We start from the raw sequence: 18,428 nt of genomic DNA, 5'->3' as shown, positions 1-18,428 counted from the left end.
ATCATGGAATGACAGCTTACCTCATGATTTCTTTAAGAGTGCTTCTCTGACATTCAAAATATTTATAATATTATTATATTAAACATATCCAAGAACACAATGGGATTATCTCACATTTAGATAGCCATTAGATTCAGGTCCATAGCTAAGCTATGAGGAACTCAGATGTTCTAGAGATTATATTTCATAAACTAACATTAAGAAAGCAATTAACAACATATAAAGATATGCATTTAAAAACATACAAGTGTCTATTCACTTCAAAAATGATATTGAGAGATTGAGTAGCAGAATAGAATTCATTGTAATTGTTTAAAATAGTTACTTCAATATAATATTTTTTGAAGGTTGAAATCAATAATTTTAATAGTTATTTAATTTGAATAGAATCTTCGTGTTCTTTTTTTACATTTTTTAAAAATGTATTTAATTATTTTTCAAGTACAGCTTTCTGTCTATTACTCCCATCCTATCCCATCCCTCCTGCTCCCCCCTCCCTCCCATTTCCACCCTTCTCAGTATAATGATTACATACATTAGGTATAATAATGAGCATAATAATCCCATGTATATTGCACACAAAAATGTGCACATACATTATACATAGGAAAATAAGGTAAGGAGAGTATTATATAAAGAGTAAAAATTTTTATATACCATACATATTTTATCATAGTAAATAAATCTCAGGTAATAGCTCATTTTATCTGCTATATTTCTGAGTTTATAAAAATCAATAATAATAAAGTAGGATTTATTGAGAATCTACTATGTATCAGGCACCGGTGAAACCCTTTCATATAAGTTACTAACTGAATCTCATCATAACCTTTCTTCAACAACATCTAACCACTTTTATAAATGAGGAAATTAAGTCTCATTTAAGTCTTAAACCTCCAGTTTTCAAGTGTCAGACTTGGAATTTAAATCCATGTCTGAATCTGAATTCTTTTCACAAACTTCTCACAGGCAATCAAACATTTATTTTTTGACTGATGATCATAATACATGTTATTAATCACTGACTTGGACATTAATATAAACTAAAATGATATATTAATTCAGTCAATGGAATATTGATAAATTATATTTTAAACTTTATTTGGGAAATAACTTATATTTTATAATTATAGTATTAATTTAAAATTTCCTTAACATTAAAATAAAGTAACTTAACTCATGGTGACTTCCAAAGAAGTGAGTTTTTAAATGTTAAAGGTTATTTACTCCCAACCTGTAACATTTATTAATTAATGACACTAAATGTATAAACTGTGTTATATTTCATTTTCTCATGATCTAAACATGTTTGTTCATTTCCTCTATTTCCTATTGCTTCCTACAAAGTTTCCTGTAATATTCCTTCTTCTATGTCTGGGAAATAATGGGGAAGCCTATCTGACTTTTAAATGTCTCTTCAGAATGATCCTTGGTGAATTACAATAGCATGGGAAATGTAACTGCAAACTCATGGTGTCAGAGAATTCCTGATGCATCTCTCTTATCTACATTCATGTAAAAACATGTATGTTTGCTAGTATGTGAAACTGAGATCAGGCTGACCACAAATTTTGATGAGGCACCTACTCCAAAATGAATACTAAGCACCCCACAGCTTCATGTACCCTATTTGCCACCTCACCACGACTTTCAACACAAAGAATTGTACTTACAGATATTCAGTATTGTTAACCCATCAACTCCAAGTAAGAGATCATTTATTAAAAGATCACAGAGATAATACCACCAATAAAAGCACGTGGTATTAGTATTTAACCAGGATAAGAATCATACAGAAGCTCTTGGATACCAGATGTCTCTTTGGTTCCCCTCAAAAGACATTAAAGTTATGTTTGCTCACCATACATTCTGTACATGGGAAAATGTAGAAAACTCATTACACTAAGTATATAGGTAGTTTTTATAATAATGTGCTTGCAGCATAACATTTCGGTCTAGATTAAAACCAGAGCTCAGGAACTTATATTAGAAGGAAAGTACTGGGTGTTAAGAACTTTCTCTGCAGGTCATCATGGTAATAGTGCTCAGAGAAAACTTTAGGAAACCTGGACAGGAAAGGTCATCTTCACATGAGAACTAAATTAACACATTTATGCATGTTTATTTTGATCAATCTCAAAAATAAGTTGTATTTACATTTTTACTGTATCATGAGGAAGTTTATCTTATTATGGGGAAATAATGACCTTTTTAAATAAGTAAATCACAATTGGTACCCAATATAATTTCTTATTATTTTGATATCCTTTCTATTCCATAATTTCAAAAAAGAATAACTTGGGCATAATAGTGTATCTATCCCATTCAGATACTACTTTTTAAATATTATCTCTCATAGTGAAAACAAAAACAATATTAATTAATCAAAGAACTATAGATCTTTCAAAATCATAAAAATAGTAGACAAGTGCCCTGGCTGGTGTGGCTCAGTGGGTTGAACACTGGCCTGTGAATCCAAGGGTCACTGGTTTGATGCCCAGTCTAGGGCACATGTCAGGGTTGCAGGCCAGGTCCCAGTAGGGTGCATGTGAGAGCGGCAACCACACATTGTTGTTTCTCTCCCTCTCTTCTTCTCTGCCTAAATACAAATAAATAAAACCTTTACAAAAATAGTAGAAAAGTGATGACTTTTATAACATTTTTTCTTCTTATTGAATATATATATTTATAAATAAGCAATTACTTATTGTTTTTCAAACATATAAATTAGCTCTGTGGAAGAACTTCAAATGAGAGATGGAATAAACATTGTCAATGTAACTATTTATGATTCTAAGTTTGAAACAGCCTTGTAACTACATGATAGAAAGTACATAGCAAAACGTAGCTAGCTTTCACTGTGATGGTAGAGTATCTTTCTTTAGCACAAGCCTAAGAAAAATCTTGAATGTAATGTCAAGGCCAAATCATGGTAACTGTCCACTGGGATGTTGAGGGTATTATCATGAGTGACGATAAGCATTTTCAACTTGACAGATCAGCATTGGAATGACCCATGGACTGAACTGTGAAGGTCATCAAAGAAAAGTCCGCTGATTGTTCATTACAAGCAAAATTACCAAAGATAGCTAAATTTTTTTAAATTAAAAAAAGCAGCACCTAACCATGCCAGTCAGATGTCACGACATACATAATTGCTAATCACTTTAAGCAACTACTAAGAGCATATTAAAGTGCATAACTGAATGATTTATAATGGAAAAATCTGACTTTTTGTAAGTGTTAAGTGTCTTAATACTTACAGAAAAATGGAAAAATTGTATTTTTAAAGGTAAAATTTCAGTCATTGAGCAATACTCTAAGAATTTTCTCATTTTTGCCTATGAATTGGTGATGTATTAAGTCAAAATCATACTTAATGTTATCCTACTGATAACTATATCAAGCAATGTAGTTACTCTACAAGTAAAAAAAGAATTAGAAAAAAACTGACAAATCTCTGATGTCACCACTCAAAACATAATAGTTACAGATACATATGCAAGGTATTGCTACACATTTTGTTATATTTTTAAATATAGACATAAAATCTTTGTTATAATTTTGAAAAAAGTACTAGAAAAAAATAGTGTGTAAATCTAGATCCAACTCTTCATGTCTAGGATTTAAACAGCTCTAAATTCTAAATTTCTACATTCACCAATGTACTCACGACAGTCATCAGGTTCATCAGATCCATCGCCACAGTCATCTACAGTGTCACATTTCCACCAGAAGGGAATACACTTATCAGTTTTGCAACGAAACTAAAGAGAAAAAAAAAAGAAGAAAAGCTTAAAGAACACTACGCACACATAATGGATATAATGGGTATTTAAAAACTCACCAGGGCAGGACGTCCTAGCCTAATCTTTTGCGGTGATGTGAACTCTAACGGTCTTAGATAATTCCAAGATAGGGAATAAATGCACCACAATCAGTAGTGGAATAATCTGCAAGTAATCTGCCAGGAAAGTGCATTATCCAGGAAAACCTCCTGAGATTGCCTGAGAACGGAGGAGATCACCCATTTACATATTATCTACGGGTGCTTTTGTCTCACGACAGAGTTGAGTACTTGAGATGCTACAGACACCCTATGGCCAGTGAAGTCTGAAATATTTATTATGTGGCCTCGTATAGAAAAAAGTTTGCTAAGCACTGAAGGGCTAAAATTTATTAAGAATATCAGGAAGAGGTACCTGGTAGTATTAATTTAGTTATTTTAAATTGACTTAATTGCTTTGTATTTTCCTAGGAATCTTGGGCAATTCAATTCACATCTTTCAGTATCTGTCTCTTAGCCAATAAATGAGGAAGTGAAGATAATTTGAAGGGTCCTTCCTCACTCTATCACACTGTGATTCCATGGAATTTCCTGATCATTAAGTGTATTGCCTTTAGTCATAAGAAATATCTACTCTACATCAATCTTAAGAATACTTATTTAAAGCAGTTGAGGTTGATATAGTATTTTCAGTTTTTAGAATTCTTAATAAAAACACATGATCTTTTAGGATAAATAAGATTTTGATAAGTAAAAACATAAACTTATGGTTGCAATGGGTTTTTGCTATTATATTTTTAAAAATAGAAACAGAAGGAAACTGCTGTAATAAAACAAGATTATTGAAAACACTATTCAATATTATATTTTTAATGTGTTTTATTTGGTGCATTGTCCTTTTCTATTTAAAATAGTTAAAGAAAGAATAGTAAGAAAGATAATTCTATTACTTATAGAAATAGAAAATTTTAAACCCACTCTTAAAATAAACCATAAAATAAGACTAACAATAGAGAAATTAGTTGAAAATACTATATGGTGATATTTACTTGTAGGCTATTTAGTATATAGATGACTTGTTGTTGCCAGTGAAATTTTTCAAGTTAATATTGTAAGAAAGGTGATTGAACCGGGTTCATTCCTTAAAGCAGAGCACAGAATTATTGTTCCAGTCACTAATGGCCAATTGTACATAGAGATCAAGAAAGCTCAGTCAATTAATTCCTTGGTAATTTCTTTCTGGACAACATTCAGTTCTAGGCTTACCCTGATTTGATACAAGTAGTAAAGAGCATACAGAAAGCACACACATCTGAAATAGTTGCTGTGAAAAAATTCACTTTAAATTACTGAAACCAATCAATAGGTAAAGTATAGGCTATTTTTGCAGCATTGTAATTTTTCTTCTTTAGTTTAATAACAAATCAATAAAAAGCATATACCACAATATTCACCTGGAATTTAAAATATTACTTAATTTCCTAGAATTTATTAATTTTCATTTTGAATTGCTTCTATGTGAGTTAGTAAAAGCAAAGTGTCATCTATCACAGCATGTTTTGTACCAGACACATTTGTAACACAGAAAAATATAGCCTAGGTTCAATGTTCTCTAGTAGAATGAATTAGCAGGTTAAAAGTTTTGTTCACTTAAAATACTGTGACTTTCTTAAAATAAGAGAGAATTTGATGTTAACCTTTGCTAAATTTATCTGAATACAATGGAGTTGATTCAGGGTAGGTTTACATTATTTTTAAAAATAGGAGTATGGATTTTTTATTATCATTATTTCCAGTGACAATATGGAGGCAAGAGAATACTGTTATTCCAAGGGAAGTTCTGACTGTTTTACCAGTTTTCCCATATTTGCTTTGTCCCTGGTCATGTCGGTTGCAGTTTTTATAAATTACCATAGGAAAAATATTACTCTGTATAGGTATTGATTATCTGGGGGTTATAAAGTTAAGTTTAAAAGCAATTGTCCTGAACATTAAAAATTTCCAGTCATTACAGTATACCAAAGTACATTCAAAAGAAAATTTCAGTTCTCTTGAGCATATTCAAAGACTTCCCAGTGAAGATTTATTTTTTAAAGTGCATATTTTAAAACTTACTAAATATGCCTGATTTAAATAGGCACCAAGTGTAGCAATTACATATGACATTATGGTTTTGCACATTATTTCATTTTAAATAAGACAATAGTATGGTTTTGAGTTGAGTGAAGACTGAGGTCAAAAATACTTGTTACATTTTAGACTAGACAACATTTTATTCATCACTCAGAAAAGATCTCTTCTATTTTGTGCCTCAGCTTATGGCTTCATTTTTTCATACTTATTAAACACAGTAACTTACAAAAGATAAATGCTAAGTATAAGTATGAAACATTTTTCATGGTAAATGTACTCCGAGGCTAACATCTTTACAAAATAAATTGCAGACTGCAATTATCACCACAAGAAGAAGTTATAAAGGAACTACTAAATACATGTCTACTAAAATGAATGCAGGAATAAAATGTAGATCCCCCATATGGTGATATTCAGTTAAAACAGGAAAAGTCTCCATTTAGAAGATAAGTAAAGCCATTTGTAAATTACTTTTTATTTTCAAATTCAAATTTTTTATTTTTTTTATTTTTTATTTTTTGCCTCTTCTCTATTTTATTTTATTTTTTAATTTATTTAATTATTTTTCAAGTACAGTTTTCTGTCTATTACTCCCATCCCATCCCATCCCCGTGCTCCCCCTCCCATTTCTACCCTTCTTAGTTGTATTATTTAAATTTAATATTTGAAGTTGTTAGTGCTACAAAAAATGGTTTAATTTTGACTTTTGTATGGATTTCCATATGTTCATTTTCAATCCTAACATAATTCTTATGATGTGATTAACTTTTTTATTTATCTAAAATACAATATTGTGTTTTGGAGATGTTATTGATTATAATCTTTAGATGATAACAAATTAAAATTCCTTATTAAGGTAAATGTAAAAGGCAACATATGTATTAGAAAGTTTAATGGTATGATTCTAAAATACCTAGATTATTTGCTTCATTTTAATGTCTAATTCATTTAAACTTATGTTTCTATAACCTGACTTTTCTCCAAGCAGCGCACAGTAGATTGTTTTCCTCCCATTAAGTCAGAAAAGAATCAGAGATGAAATGGCTGCATAAACCACAACACTCACAGTGATAACCACTAATGGACTGTGTTAGCTGTTCTTCATTAAGGTTTTTCTGAAAGATGAAACAAATCAAGTGATGACACTTTCTTTTCCAGGAAGTTTTGTTAAAAACAAAGATATCTGATATACCACTTTTGTTCTCTCTTGCTACTGTTGAATATTTTTAAAATTCATGCAAAACATTATTGGCAGTATTTGAAAAATTCTACTTCAGTGGTTTCATCATTGATATCAGATTGGGAAATCATTTAATTATATGAAAAATAAGTTTTCCCATTGATTTAGATTTTTATTTAATTGATAGGAGTTTTTGCCATAAATTACCATAATTATAGGTTTTCTTACATAATAATTTGAAATATTTTATTTCTTTTATGACTACAGCAAGACTGATGTTTTACTACCTAGGCCTTGCTGTTTGAGATATTCACCTTACGCACTCTTTGGTTTTATGTCCTGTTGGCCACTGGGCTCACCATGCTGTAAGTGACTTAGGCAGGCAACATCTCTACCAAGTCACCTAAACATTAGTGTTGGACCTCAACAGAATGAATTGGGGACCACTCCAGAGCCAGGGACTAGAAGTTATGTCAAAATCGCATGGAGGTTAAATTGGAAATTTGTCTTAATAAAGAATACTAACAAAGCACCACATTTTACATTTTTTAAAAAGATGTGATTTCTTCTTTAAATTTTACCTCTAGAAATAATTAGGTTGCTTAATTTACCTCTCATAGTGACTTATATTTCTAGTTCTCTAAAAACAATGTATTTTGTTTACATACACACTTAGGGGGTTATAATTAAATCAACACACATTGTAAAGGAAAAAGAGACTTGACCTATGCTTTTGACTAAACATCAGAACTTCCTGATGGCAGTTCACACTAATTGCACCCAAACTTTTAAGTATATTCCAGTTGCACTAGAGGGCAAAGGTAAGAATATTTACTATGCACAAGGAACTTTTTCCATTTATTATTCACAACAATGGCCTGCAAATATTATCATTCCTATTAAAAAGAGAAGAGTGAGGCACCAAGAAGTTAAGTAACTAACTAGGTAACCCAGCAAATTTACAGCAGAGTCCGGGTTACAGTCACAGGAGTCTGGATTCAAAATCTGTGCCCTGAGCAACTCCCCACACTGCCCGCCTGGAAGAGGGTCAATCTTTTTTATTTATACAGTTATTTAATGTGTGATGTTCATAATCATAACTTAAGAGGCAGTTTGTCCTAACATTAGCTTTTCCATTTCAAAAACACAGACACACTAAGAGAAACTTAGTTTCTTCCATGATGTCACTGCTAGAACTGAAAAACAAGCAAATTCAATACACAGAATTCTAATAATTAATTTAGTCATCTAAAAAAGCAAATTACATAGTTTTTTGAGAATGGTATCTTAAACAAGATACTAACACAAATGTAACAACCAAATTATATAGTGTCATATGACCATTGCCCCAAATTTTAAACTGATAAAATCACGTCCATGTAACTATCATTAAGTAGAAAATTTGAATTTGGTAATATGTTCAATGTAAATAACTACATCTTGAGGAAAAAGAGTTTTCAGAAGGAAAATATTTAGATCATATAACTTTTGGACACAGACAACAATGTGGTGTAGACCGGGGGGTGGGGCATAAGGCAACCAAAATGGGGAAAATTGAGGATATCTGTAATAGTGTTAAATATAAAACATAATTAAAAAACGGCCCTGGCTGGTGTAGCTCAGTGGATTGAGCACAGGCCTGTGAACCAGAGGATCGCGGTTCAATTCCCAGTCAGGGCAAATGCCTGGGTTGCAGACCAGTTCCCTGCAGGCCAACTCCCAGCAGGGGACGCACAAAAGGCAACCATACATTGATGTTTCTCTCCCTCTCCCCTTCCCCTCTAAAGGTAAATAAATAAATAAATAAAATCTTTAAAAAAAACAAAAAACAAAAGTAATCTTAAAAATTTTCATGCACTATTCTATAACACATCACCTGTACATTGCATTGGGTGTTCACCCCCTGCCCCAAGTCAACAAATTCAATACAAAGAAAAAATCTAGGATTTATTTTCCACACAATTAATCTTTTCCATATTAAGTCCTCTGAGAAATGGGAGAGGGGCAATACAGNCATTAATTAAAAAACAAAACAGAAGTCATTTTAAAAATCTACATGCACTATTCTATAACACATCATCTGTACATCGCATTGGGTCTTCACCCCCTGCCCCAAGTCAACAAATTCAATACAAAGAAAAAATCTAGGATTTATTTTCCACACAATTAATCTTTTCCATATTAAGTCCTCTGAGAAATGGGAGAGGGGAAATACAGAGCAAATTATTTAGGAAGATTTGTTTGTTTGGCTGCATATATCCTAGTTTTAACCTTATGCCTCAATCACCTTGCCTTCCTGAAATACATCAGATCTCTGATGATTCTGCTATGCCCACTGATGAACTGAAACATTATGTGGTAATTGCTTTTCCCTTACTCTATAACTCTGTGATGTATGGAATGATCAGCTGATGTTATATTAAACCCAAAAAATAATGTTTTCATAGGTGATTAAATAAATAAACAAAATTCAGGTGAAGCCTTTGTAACAGCCTGCCCATGGATTCCACGAAATGATGGGAACACTTCCACTCACCTGACTGGCTGTGCAGTTGGATAAGCAAGTCCTGTTATCAGCTGCAAGGTAGAAGTTGGTGGGACACGCACAAGTATGAGTCCTTTCAGGGGCTAAAAGGCAGAGATGACTGCAACCTCCATTATTTATCATACAGAGATGGTTGGAGACTACGGATTAGAAAACAACAACAACAAGAAAACAAAATAATCAAAACCAATAATATAATATGGTATTTGAGACAAGATAGTTAAACTTCATAATTTAAAATTAAATAGAACTTTATAATCAAGAATACAATGATGATAAATATAATTTTATTTCATTAAAAATTCTACTCATGTCCAGTGGCTTTCATTTTACCACTGAATAATTTAAAGGATGCATTTTCACAAAAAAATAGTGTTTTAGAAAAAACAATCACCCTTCAGAAAACAAAAACAGAAACTAGAAGCATTTTAGATGGACATACACATGTTTAAAGCTACTAAGGTAAAATAAAACTACAAAATAATGATCTACAACTAATATTGTAGTAGCTTTGTTTTCTAGGCCAAATGTTTGTTTTAAGCATCATAATCAATTACTTTATTTCATCACAATGGATAGAATCTTCACATGCTTTAAAAAAATAACACATTTCTCCTTTTTATAATCCTAGAGCTACTTAAATATAATTCCCTTTACCCAGCACTCCAGAAACTAAGGATCCTATAATTATTTTGTAAATAAATTATTTTAAGGATGTTCTCTACTTCTCCAACTACATGTATTATTGTCACTTCTGCTTAATACAACTCAACAAACCAAAAACTGTTTGTACTATTATTGAGCTTTCAGTTATATCCCTTAATGACAGTGCTCTCTATCAACTGAATTCATTTTGTACAGTTATGCTAAATAATAAAATCTAACAAAATTTCTCAAAAATAGATGTACACTTAATCTTGGAGGAAACAAAAATGAAATGTTACTAAAAGATGTTGATGCATATATGGAAACCATGGGAAGAATAATTACCATCAGGTTGTCTATAAGAATGATACACCTGGATATCTGTGATGGCATGCCATGAGTTAATCAGTGAGAGTCTGTCTGCTCCCGAGGTTTTATGGGCACGGCTGAGTGACTTGGTTTTCCCATCAGTCCAGTAGATGTAGTCTTCAAACAATGTTAGTGCAATCACCCCTGGAATATCTTGATTAGGGACTGTAATAGGAGATGGTAAGATTAATGTTCAGTCTTGGAAGACTGCCAGTTAAAATATTCAATATTACATGGGCTGACAGATACACCTGTTACAGAACTTCATGTGAATAATTGCTGTGACAACCTGTCGGACTGGCAGGGTTCTTTATTACCAGGTAAGAGAATGCAGGATCTGGCACAGTAGTGTGCTTTGCTCAGATTGAACTCCGTTCAACCACTTGGAAGAAAATGAATGCTATCCTGCTCACAAATAATGGCGGCTTCACCAGAAACAAATAACACCCAACATTAAAAAACTGTATGTATATACAGTTGTTCTTAACCTAAATCCTTAAATCTACAGGTCATTGTACTGCTCTCCCACTTTTAAGTTGATTAAATTATATATCAAGGATGATATTTCTATCTATTTGGAGATAGAGTGACTATAAGACTACTCTAAACCATTTTAGTCACTGAGATTTTATGAGTATTTTTACTTGCAAAATGAGATGGCATAGAGATGGAGAAAAAAAGTATGATGGATAACAATGTATTATGTGGATTTAACAGCCATAAAACTGCTTACTTGCAGATTCAAATTGCTTTATAATTATGCCTTCATTGTGGGGCTGGGTTTAAACATAAGCAGTAGAATGAGCACCACAGATGTAAATTTTTACTTCATGGAATTTGGTGGTTTGTAGTTTAATAATTTTAAACCATAATAGAGTATTGTTTCAAAAATTTAAAAAGCAATAAGTAAAAAACAGAAATTTTCCAATTTGCACTATCATTCTTCTATATTTATCTGTATTGATTTTCAGGTCTAATTTTAGAAACTGAGAAAATATTTAGCAATGAAAAATGTAGTCAAGTAATATATACTTTTTTAGTAAATTATATTTTAATGACTGAATATATTTGACATATTTCTCATTCAGCAGCAACTGAAAATTTATTTTAAAAATTCAGTTTTAAAGTCTTATTGTTTTACAGTCTTATTTTTTAAGTCTTGTATTAATTTCTATCATTAGCTAGGAGTATAAATTTTAACGTGGTCATTGTTATTTTTATTCTAATGAGCTAGTATAATCAAAGAATTCTCAAAAATAGATGTATCATTCCATACATCACAGAGTTACATTGTTTGGGAAAAGCAATTACCATATAATGTTTCAATTCATCAGTGGGCATAGCAGAATCATCAGAGATCTGATGTATTTCAAGACGGCAAGGTGACTGAGGCATAAGGTTAAGGCTAAGATATATGCAGCTAAACAAACAAATCTTCCTAAATAATTTGCTCTGTATTGCCCCTCTCCCATTTCTCAGAGGACTTAATATGGAAAAGATAAACTGTGTGGAAAATAAATTCTAGATTTTTTCTTTGTATTGAATTTGTTAACTTGGGGCAGGGGGTGAAGACCCAATGCAATGTACAGATGATGTGTTATAGAATAGTGCATGTAGATTTTTAAAATGACTTCTGTTTTGTTTTTTAATTAATGCTATTGATGTTTCATAATTAATGCTGTTACAGATATCCCCAATTTTCCCCATTTTGATTGCCTTATGCCCCACCTCCCGGTCTACACCACATTGCTGTCTGTCTCCAAAAGTTATGTGATCAAAATATTTTTCTTCTGAAACCTCTCTTTTCTCAAAATGTAGTTATTTACAGTGAACATATCACTCGGGGAAGATAGAAATTAGAGAAATAAAATGAGACTCCTACAAATATGTGATTATTTAAGCCATTGACTATTATTAATATGTAGTGTCTGGGCAAAAATCTCTCTCAGAACAGATACTATTCATGGAAAGGCCCAAAGATGTTGGATCTAAGAAGAAACACACTAAGGCACATCATAATTATATTACCCAAGATAAAAGATAAGGAGAGAATATTAAAAGCATCAAGAGGAAAGGAAACAGTTACCTACAAAGGAGTTGATATAAGATTATCAGCTGATTTCTCAAAAGAAATCTCACAAGCAAGAAAGGGCTAGAATAAAGTATATTATTATTATTATTATTATTATTATTATTATCTTATTATTCACCTTTTCATTTTCTTTCTTTTCTTAAAATTGTTGTTCAAGTACAGTTGTCTCCATTTTTCCACCAGAACAAACTGACAGTGAAAAGACATATGTAAAGTCATGAAAGGCAAGGACCTACATCCATGATGTAGGTCCAGCAAAGCTATTATTACTCTATCCAGCAAAGCTATCATTTAGAATGAGAGAGAAGATAAAGTTCTTCCTTGATAAGTTCAAGTTAAAGGAGTTTATCTTCACCAAGGCTTTGTCATATGAAATGCTAAAGGGACTTATCTAAGAAAAAGAAGATAAAAATATGAATAGTTAAATGACAATAAACTCACAGCTATCAATAACGGAACCTAAAAAACAAAAACAAACTAAGCAAACAACTAGAACAGGAACAGAATCACAGAAATGGAGGTCACATGGAGGGTTATCAGTGGGGAGGGGGAAGGGGAGAATAGGGGGAAAAGGTACAGGGAATAAGAAACATCATTTGCAGGCCCAAAAGAGACAGGGGAAGGTTAAGAATAGTATAGTAAATGGAGAAGCCAAATAACTTATATGTATGTCCCATGGACATGGACATTAAGGGAGGGATGCTGGAGGGAGGGGCATACAGGGTGGAGGGGGATAATTGAGAGAAAAAAATGGGATAACTGTAAAGCATAATAAATAAAATATACTTAAATATGTAAAAAACAAGAAAAAATACAGTTGTGCACACCTAATACAAACATTTAGACTTAATTATCTGTGTACTCTCCTGTACACATGGAGCCCATCACTAACATGATAGCTGAACTAACAAGCAAAACTGAGACAGATTCATAGATAGAGAGCAAGATGACAGCTGAGTTGTTGGCTGGGGGGAGGTGAGGGAGTGGAGGGATGGAGCAAAAAGGAAAAGAACTCATGAACATGGACAACAGTGTGGTGAAAGAGGTGGGGGAAGGAGTGTGTAAAGGATCTGGAAAAAACAGGATAAAATTTTTAAAACAATAAAAAATTGTGGTAAGTGGAACTGGATAAAGAAAGATAAAGAGGACATTGCCAGAATAAATCACATCTGAGTTATTTACACAAACTATTCCCACTTTCCTCCTTTGGCTGTGTAAATTCTTTCAGGAAGATAAAACAAATGTGACAAAATGTGAACAGTTGAGTGAATCTTGGTGATGAGTGATTATCATAACCATCATTCATCTTACGTGTGTGTATGGAAATTTTCAAAATACAATAAAAATGTCCAAAAAAATTGAAAGTCTCAAACATTCAATTCAGATTTTCTTAAATGTAAAGGAAGTAATTACATCATTAAATATGGATCTAAAATGTTAATCATTACTTTAAATATTCTCAGTCTGTCTGATTCAATTGACTTCTTTATAAAAAGTGGTTATTGTGAGAATTTACTTATTAAACTATTACTTATTATTTACTTATTAACCCAAAAGTAGCACAGTCTTTTAACTGTTCGGTAAGTAATTACAGCTGTCATTTATTAAGCACTGGGTGCCAGGAAGTAGGCCAGTGGTTTTCACTAATTGGGAGATACCATTCTGGTCCCAGGACAGAGCTCATCAGGTACAAAACATTGAGGCTGAGAAACCCTGCAGTCGGGTATCTGCTTTATACACCTCATTTTATTTAATAGGGCAACTCTAATATGCAATAGCAGACTTCACTTTGCAGATGAGAAATCTAAGATGTATAAAAACTTAAGCAACTTGATAAAAGACAAGGCAAAATAGCAAACTAAGATACTGGTATTTGAATCTAAATCAGATTCTCTGGCTGATTTCTTTGCCACTTTACCTACTAGCACTGCCTTTAAGAAAGCCAACCTAGTTGTGTAAAGTATGGCTGTAGATTGAACTGTGTCCCCTCAAAATATGCATGTTGAAGCCTTTTCTCCCAACATGACTTGGAGACAGGACCCTTAAAGAAGTAACTAGGTTAAGAGAGATCATAGAGTGGGGTCCTCATCCAATGTAACTGGTATCCTTATGAGAGGGAGACAACAAGGGTGTGTGCATATACAGAGCTAACACCATGGAAGGCCATAGCAGGAAGACAGCCCTATGCAAGCCAGGGAGAGGCCTCAGGAGAAACCAGTCCTGCCAATACCTTCCTCTTGGACTCTAGCCTCCAGAACTGTGAGAAAATGGATTTCCGTATTTAAGTCACCCAGTTGGTGGTATTTTGTTATGGTAACCTTAGCAAACTAATACAAGTATATAAAGTAATGGGACCAATTTCATAAGCTCCATGTAAAAATTGTTTTTAAATACTTGACTGTAATTCACTGTGTGTTATTTTTAGACACACGACTATTTAAATACTAAACAGTTTGCTACCTACAAACTTCTACTGATCACCCACCACAAACCCTGTTATCAGATAATCAATATTTATTTATAGAATTTGAAAACTAAATTCCTGTTTCAGAAAAAAGATAAAGTGAATGTATAGAGCATGTAGTAAAGTCAAGTGAAAGTGAAGAAAATTAGTTCCTTTGTCAAGGGTGACCATCTGTTGTATTTAATTCCTCATCTGATTTTGGCAGTGAAGATCAGACTACCAGTAGTGGCTTTATAAGCCGACTCCAGGCCTGCTCATTTGGCAAACATGCTTGTCTCCCAAGCAGCATCCAACACAATCACCAGAGTATTTCTTATAGAAAAATAACAAAGCAAAGTAAAAAACACCAACTTATGTTAACAAGAAGAAATCTAGTGTTACGCACCTAGATTACACTGACTTCACAAACTACACTGTAAGAGAATGTGACAACTTCCTTAATGTCACAAGTAATGCCAATGAGAGTCAAGCACACAAAATACAACAAAAACAAACAAAATCTTAACATATTACCTTTTTAGAGGTTCAGGTCATAACTTGGCAGCATATTTCTATTTCCTCTTTAGAACCTAAATCTCTTCAGAGTAATTTGACTATCTGCTTAAGCTTCTGTGAAAAAATTACTATATATTAGCTACTAAATGATAACTATAAATAAATGAATCTATGTTTGTTTTCCATTGACATATGAAGAATTTAACTCACATTGGGAGTAAGTGAGATTTTCTAAGCTGAAGCATTATATATTTTGGTACCAGAAATGTTCATAATTTAGAATGAGAATAATTATTTACTTTTTCTTGTTTCTTTACTTATTTCTACCTTACAGATATATGTGTACACACGAATGCCTGTATTAAGTATCTGCATATATGTAACATATCAGTAGCAATAGTATATATACAATACATGCATATATTATACATACATATACATTTTATGTTACAAGGTCTGTCCAGAAGGTATCCAGCCTTGTAATATGAAAAACAGAGACATTTATTTAAATAGGTACAAGATACAAGAAGCATTGTACACAGGGCAACAAAACCTCAGTCCCCATCAGAGTAGGCACTTTGGGATCTCACACAGCTCTCTCAATTGTTATCACTTGACCATCAGTATTCTTCTGAATCTCCTTGTTGGTGTCAAATCTCTTTGCTTTCAGAGGTGATTTTTAGTTTGGGGAAAAGCTTGAAGCCACAGGGTGCCAAACCTGGGCTGTAGGGGGGTCGAGTCACCTGGATGATTGGATGTTTTGCCAAAAAAGTTGTACAAGATGTGATACATGAGTAGGTGCATCGCTGTGATGAAGCTGCTAATCACCAGTTGCCCATAGCTGTGGTCTTCTGAATCATCTGAATAGTTTCCACAGAAAAATGTTCAAGCTCAATGCAAAATTCGATGCAGATTCTTTGCTTTACTCGCTAGGTCACTTTGAATGTGACAGCCACGCAGTACACGTGCTCACTCAACATCATCCACTGCCCCCATTGACTAATGCAGTGAACTGTCATTGTTCACGCATGTGCATTCCAGTCCACTCTCCTTGGCTGCCGGGTTACATTGAGGTTACACAAACCATTCTCATTACATTAACAATGGCTGGGCTTTTTCTAGACAGACCTTTTACACATACATGTATATAAAAGTAACAAGAAAGATATTTTTCAATGTAATTAGACAATTAGAACTGACAAAATATAAACATGAAATGAAATGGCATGAGAAGAACATTTAACTAACTTAATGATACTAAAATAATGATTTTATGAAAAAATAGTCCATGTTTTCTCAAAATGATGATGGCTGTTCTTTTTAAGAGAAAAATAATATGACCACTTATCATACATAAGAGTTTTCTGCTTAAAAGATAAATGTAAAAAAATTAAGCAATCTCTCATGTATAGGTATTCAGTAGACACACACACAAAAAAAAAAACAAGAAGAAAGAGACTATTGTGTGGGCTGCAGTTAACAGGTATTCATTATATAGTTAAAGCCTATTTGAAAGCTGCTTTCTGTAGTTAGGCTTTTATTCTGTTTAACAGCTTTCTTTGTTGTACTGTTTCCACCATTGCACTCCAGCACTAGGCTCCTGATTTCTATATCTAGCATAAGAATAGAGTCAGTATTTGGCAAAATGTAAATCAGAGAAACACTCCTTTGTGGAGTGTGGAGTTTTTCCCTTTTAGTCAAGTTGGATGCTATTTGGTTAACGTTCTAATTAATTACGATACATAGAAAAGGTAGAAACTCAGCATATGCCTTCAGCCTAACTGTGGCTTCACAGCTAGAGGTACTCTATTAAAATACAATATTCATTTTTTTGGATAACATTTATCATGCTAAGCAAGCATATTCTTGAATAAACCTTTTTACTTTTATATTTCAGACCAATATAGTTTAAATTCTATAGAATAAAATGTACCAATAGTCCAGTACTCATCTATCATTGTGTCAAATATCTCATAGTTGCTGTTACTAGTATGATATAACTTTGGGGTAATGACACACTCACCTTGATTTTGCCCTATGGTAGTATTTAAACAGAAATTATACCACTGATGCTCTATTATTTTCTTATCTCTCCTCAGAGATTTATTTTAAGGGTCTAATGATATTTTAAATATTATGATATATGAAATCATCCTATAATTCATTATTCAAAATTAACTATTGTGGCTTAAGCAGTATTCTCAAAAAGAAAACAAAGTTCATAGAATGCAACCACCAAATTCAATAATTACAGAGTAAGTTAAGTATTGATATTTTTATTATAAAAATGTATGTACTGATTGGAAAGAAATACTTGCAAGATGCAGTGATGGTGAAGGTCAACCTTGTTCTCACTGTGTTACCTACTAGGATTGGGAACTTAATCTCCTAGATCTTTAAAGTAGAGTTAACAAGAATATCAAGTAAAACATTAAATCCTATCTTCTTTTTAAAATAAATATGTGCTTCAAGGCTCTCTCATTTTTTTATATTGTTGGTATCATTACCCCAAGTAAAGGCACATATTTTCTCACACCTGAAATATTGCAAAATTATTTTAACTTTTCATTGCTTTTAATCTCCTTCTATCTCTTTTCTATCAGTCAAGGGTCCTGTATTAAACAGAGAACACTTTAAATAATAATTTAAAATAACTTAATGAACAAAAGATAGTTTTTAGGTGCAAAAGTGGTTGGCCATATTATTTTTCTCTTAATT

The 18,428-nt window shown here is 32.5% G+C and overlaps 1 protein-coding gene across 1 annotated transcript in view; it reads right to left on the bottom strand.

Moving 5' to 3' along the window:
* The window catches only part of LRP1B (LDL receptor related protein 1B), a gene marked incomplete at its 3' end in the record, with an annotated part of 1,343,287 nt that overhangs the window by 62,730 nt on the left and 1,262,129 nt on the right, over positions 1-18,428 (bottom strand). Inside the window, exons 62-64 of the mRNA XM_037064526.1 lie at positions 10,636-10,824; positions 9,637-9,785; positions 3,674-3,767 (exon numbers count right to left, since the gene is read on the bottom strand). Coding sequence (XP_036920421.1) covers positions 3,674-3,767; positions 9,637-9,785; positions 10,636-10,824 — 432 coding nt within the window. The remainder of the gene's footprint in view (positions 1-3,673; positions 3,768-9,636; positions 9,786-10,635; positions 10,825-18,428) is intronic.

The sequence above is a fragment of the Sturnira hondurensis genome, unplaced genomic scaffold, assembly GCF_014824575.4.
Source record: "Sturnira hondurensis isolate 20B ecotype Veracruz unplaced genomic scaffold, ASM1482457v3 Scaffold0015475, whole genome shotgun sequence".
In the NCBI taxonomy this organism is placed as follows: domain Eukaryota; kingdom Metazoa; phylum Chordata; class Mammalia; order Chiroptera; family Phyllostomidae; genus Sturnira; species Sturnira hondurensis.
The sequence above is the reverse complement of the archived record's forward strand: the minus strand, read 5'-3'. Positions and strand labels throughout refer to the sequence as shown.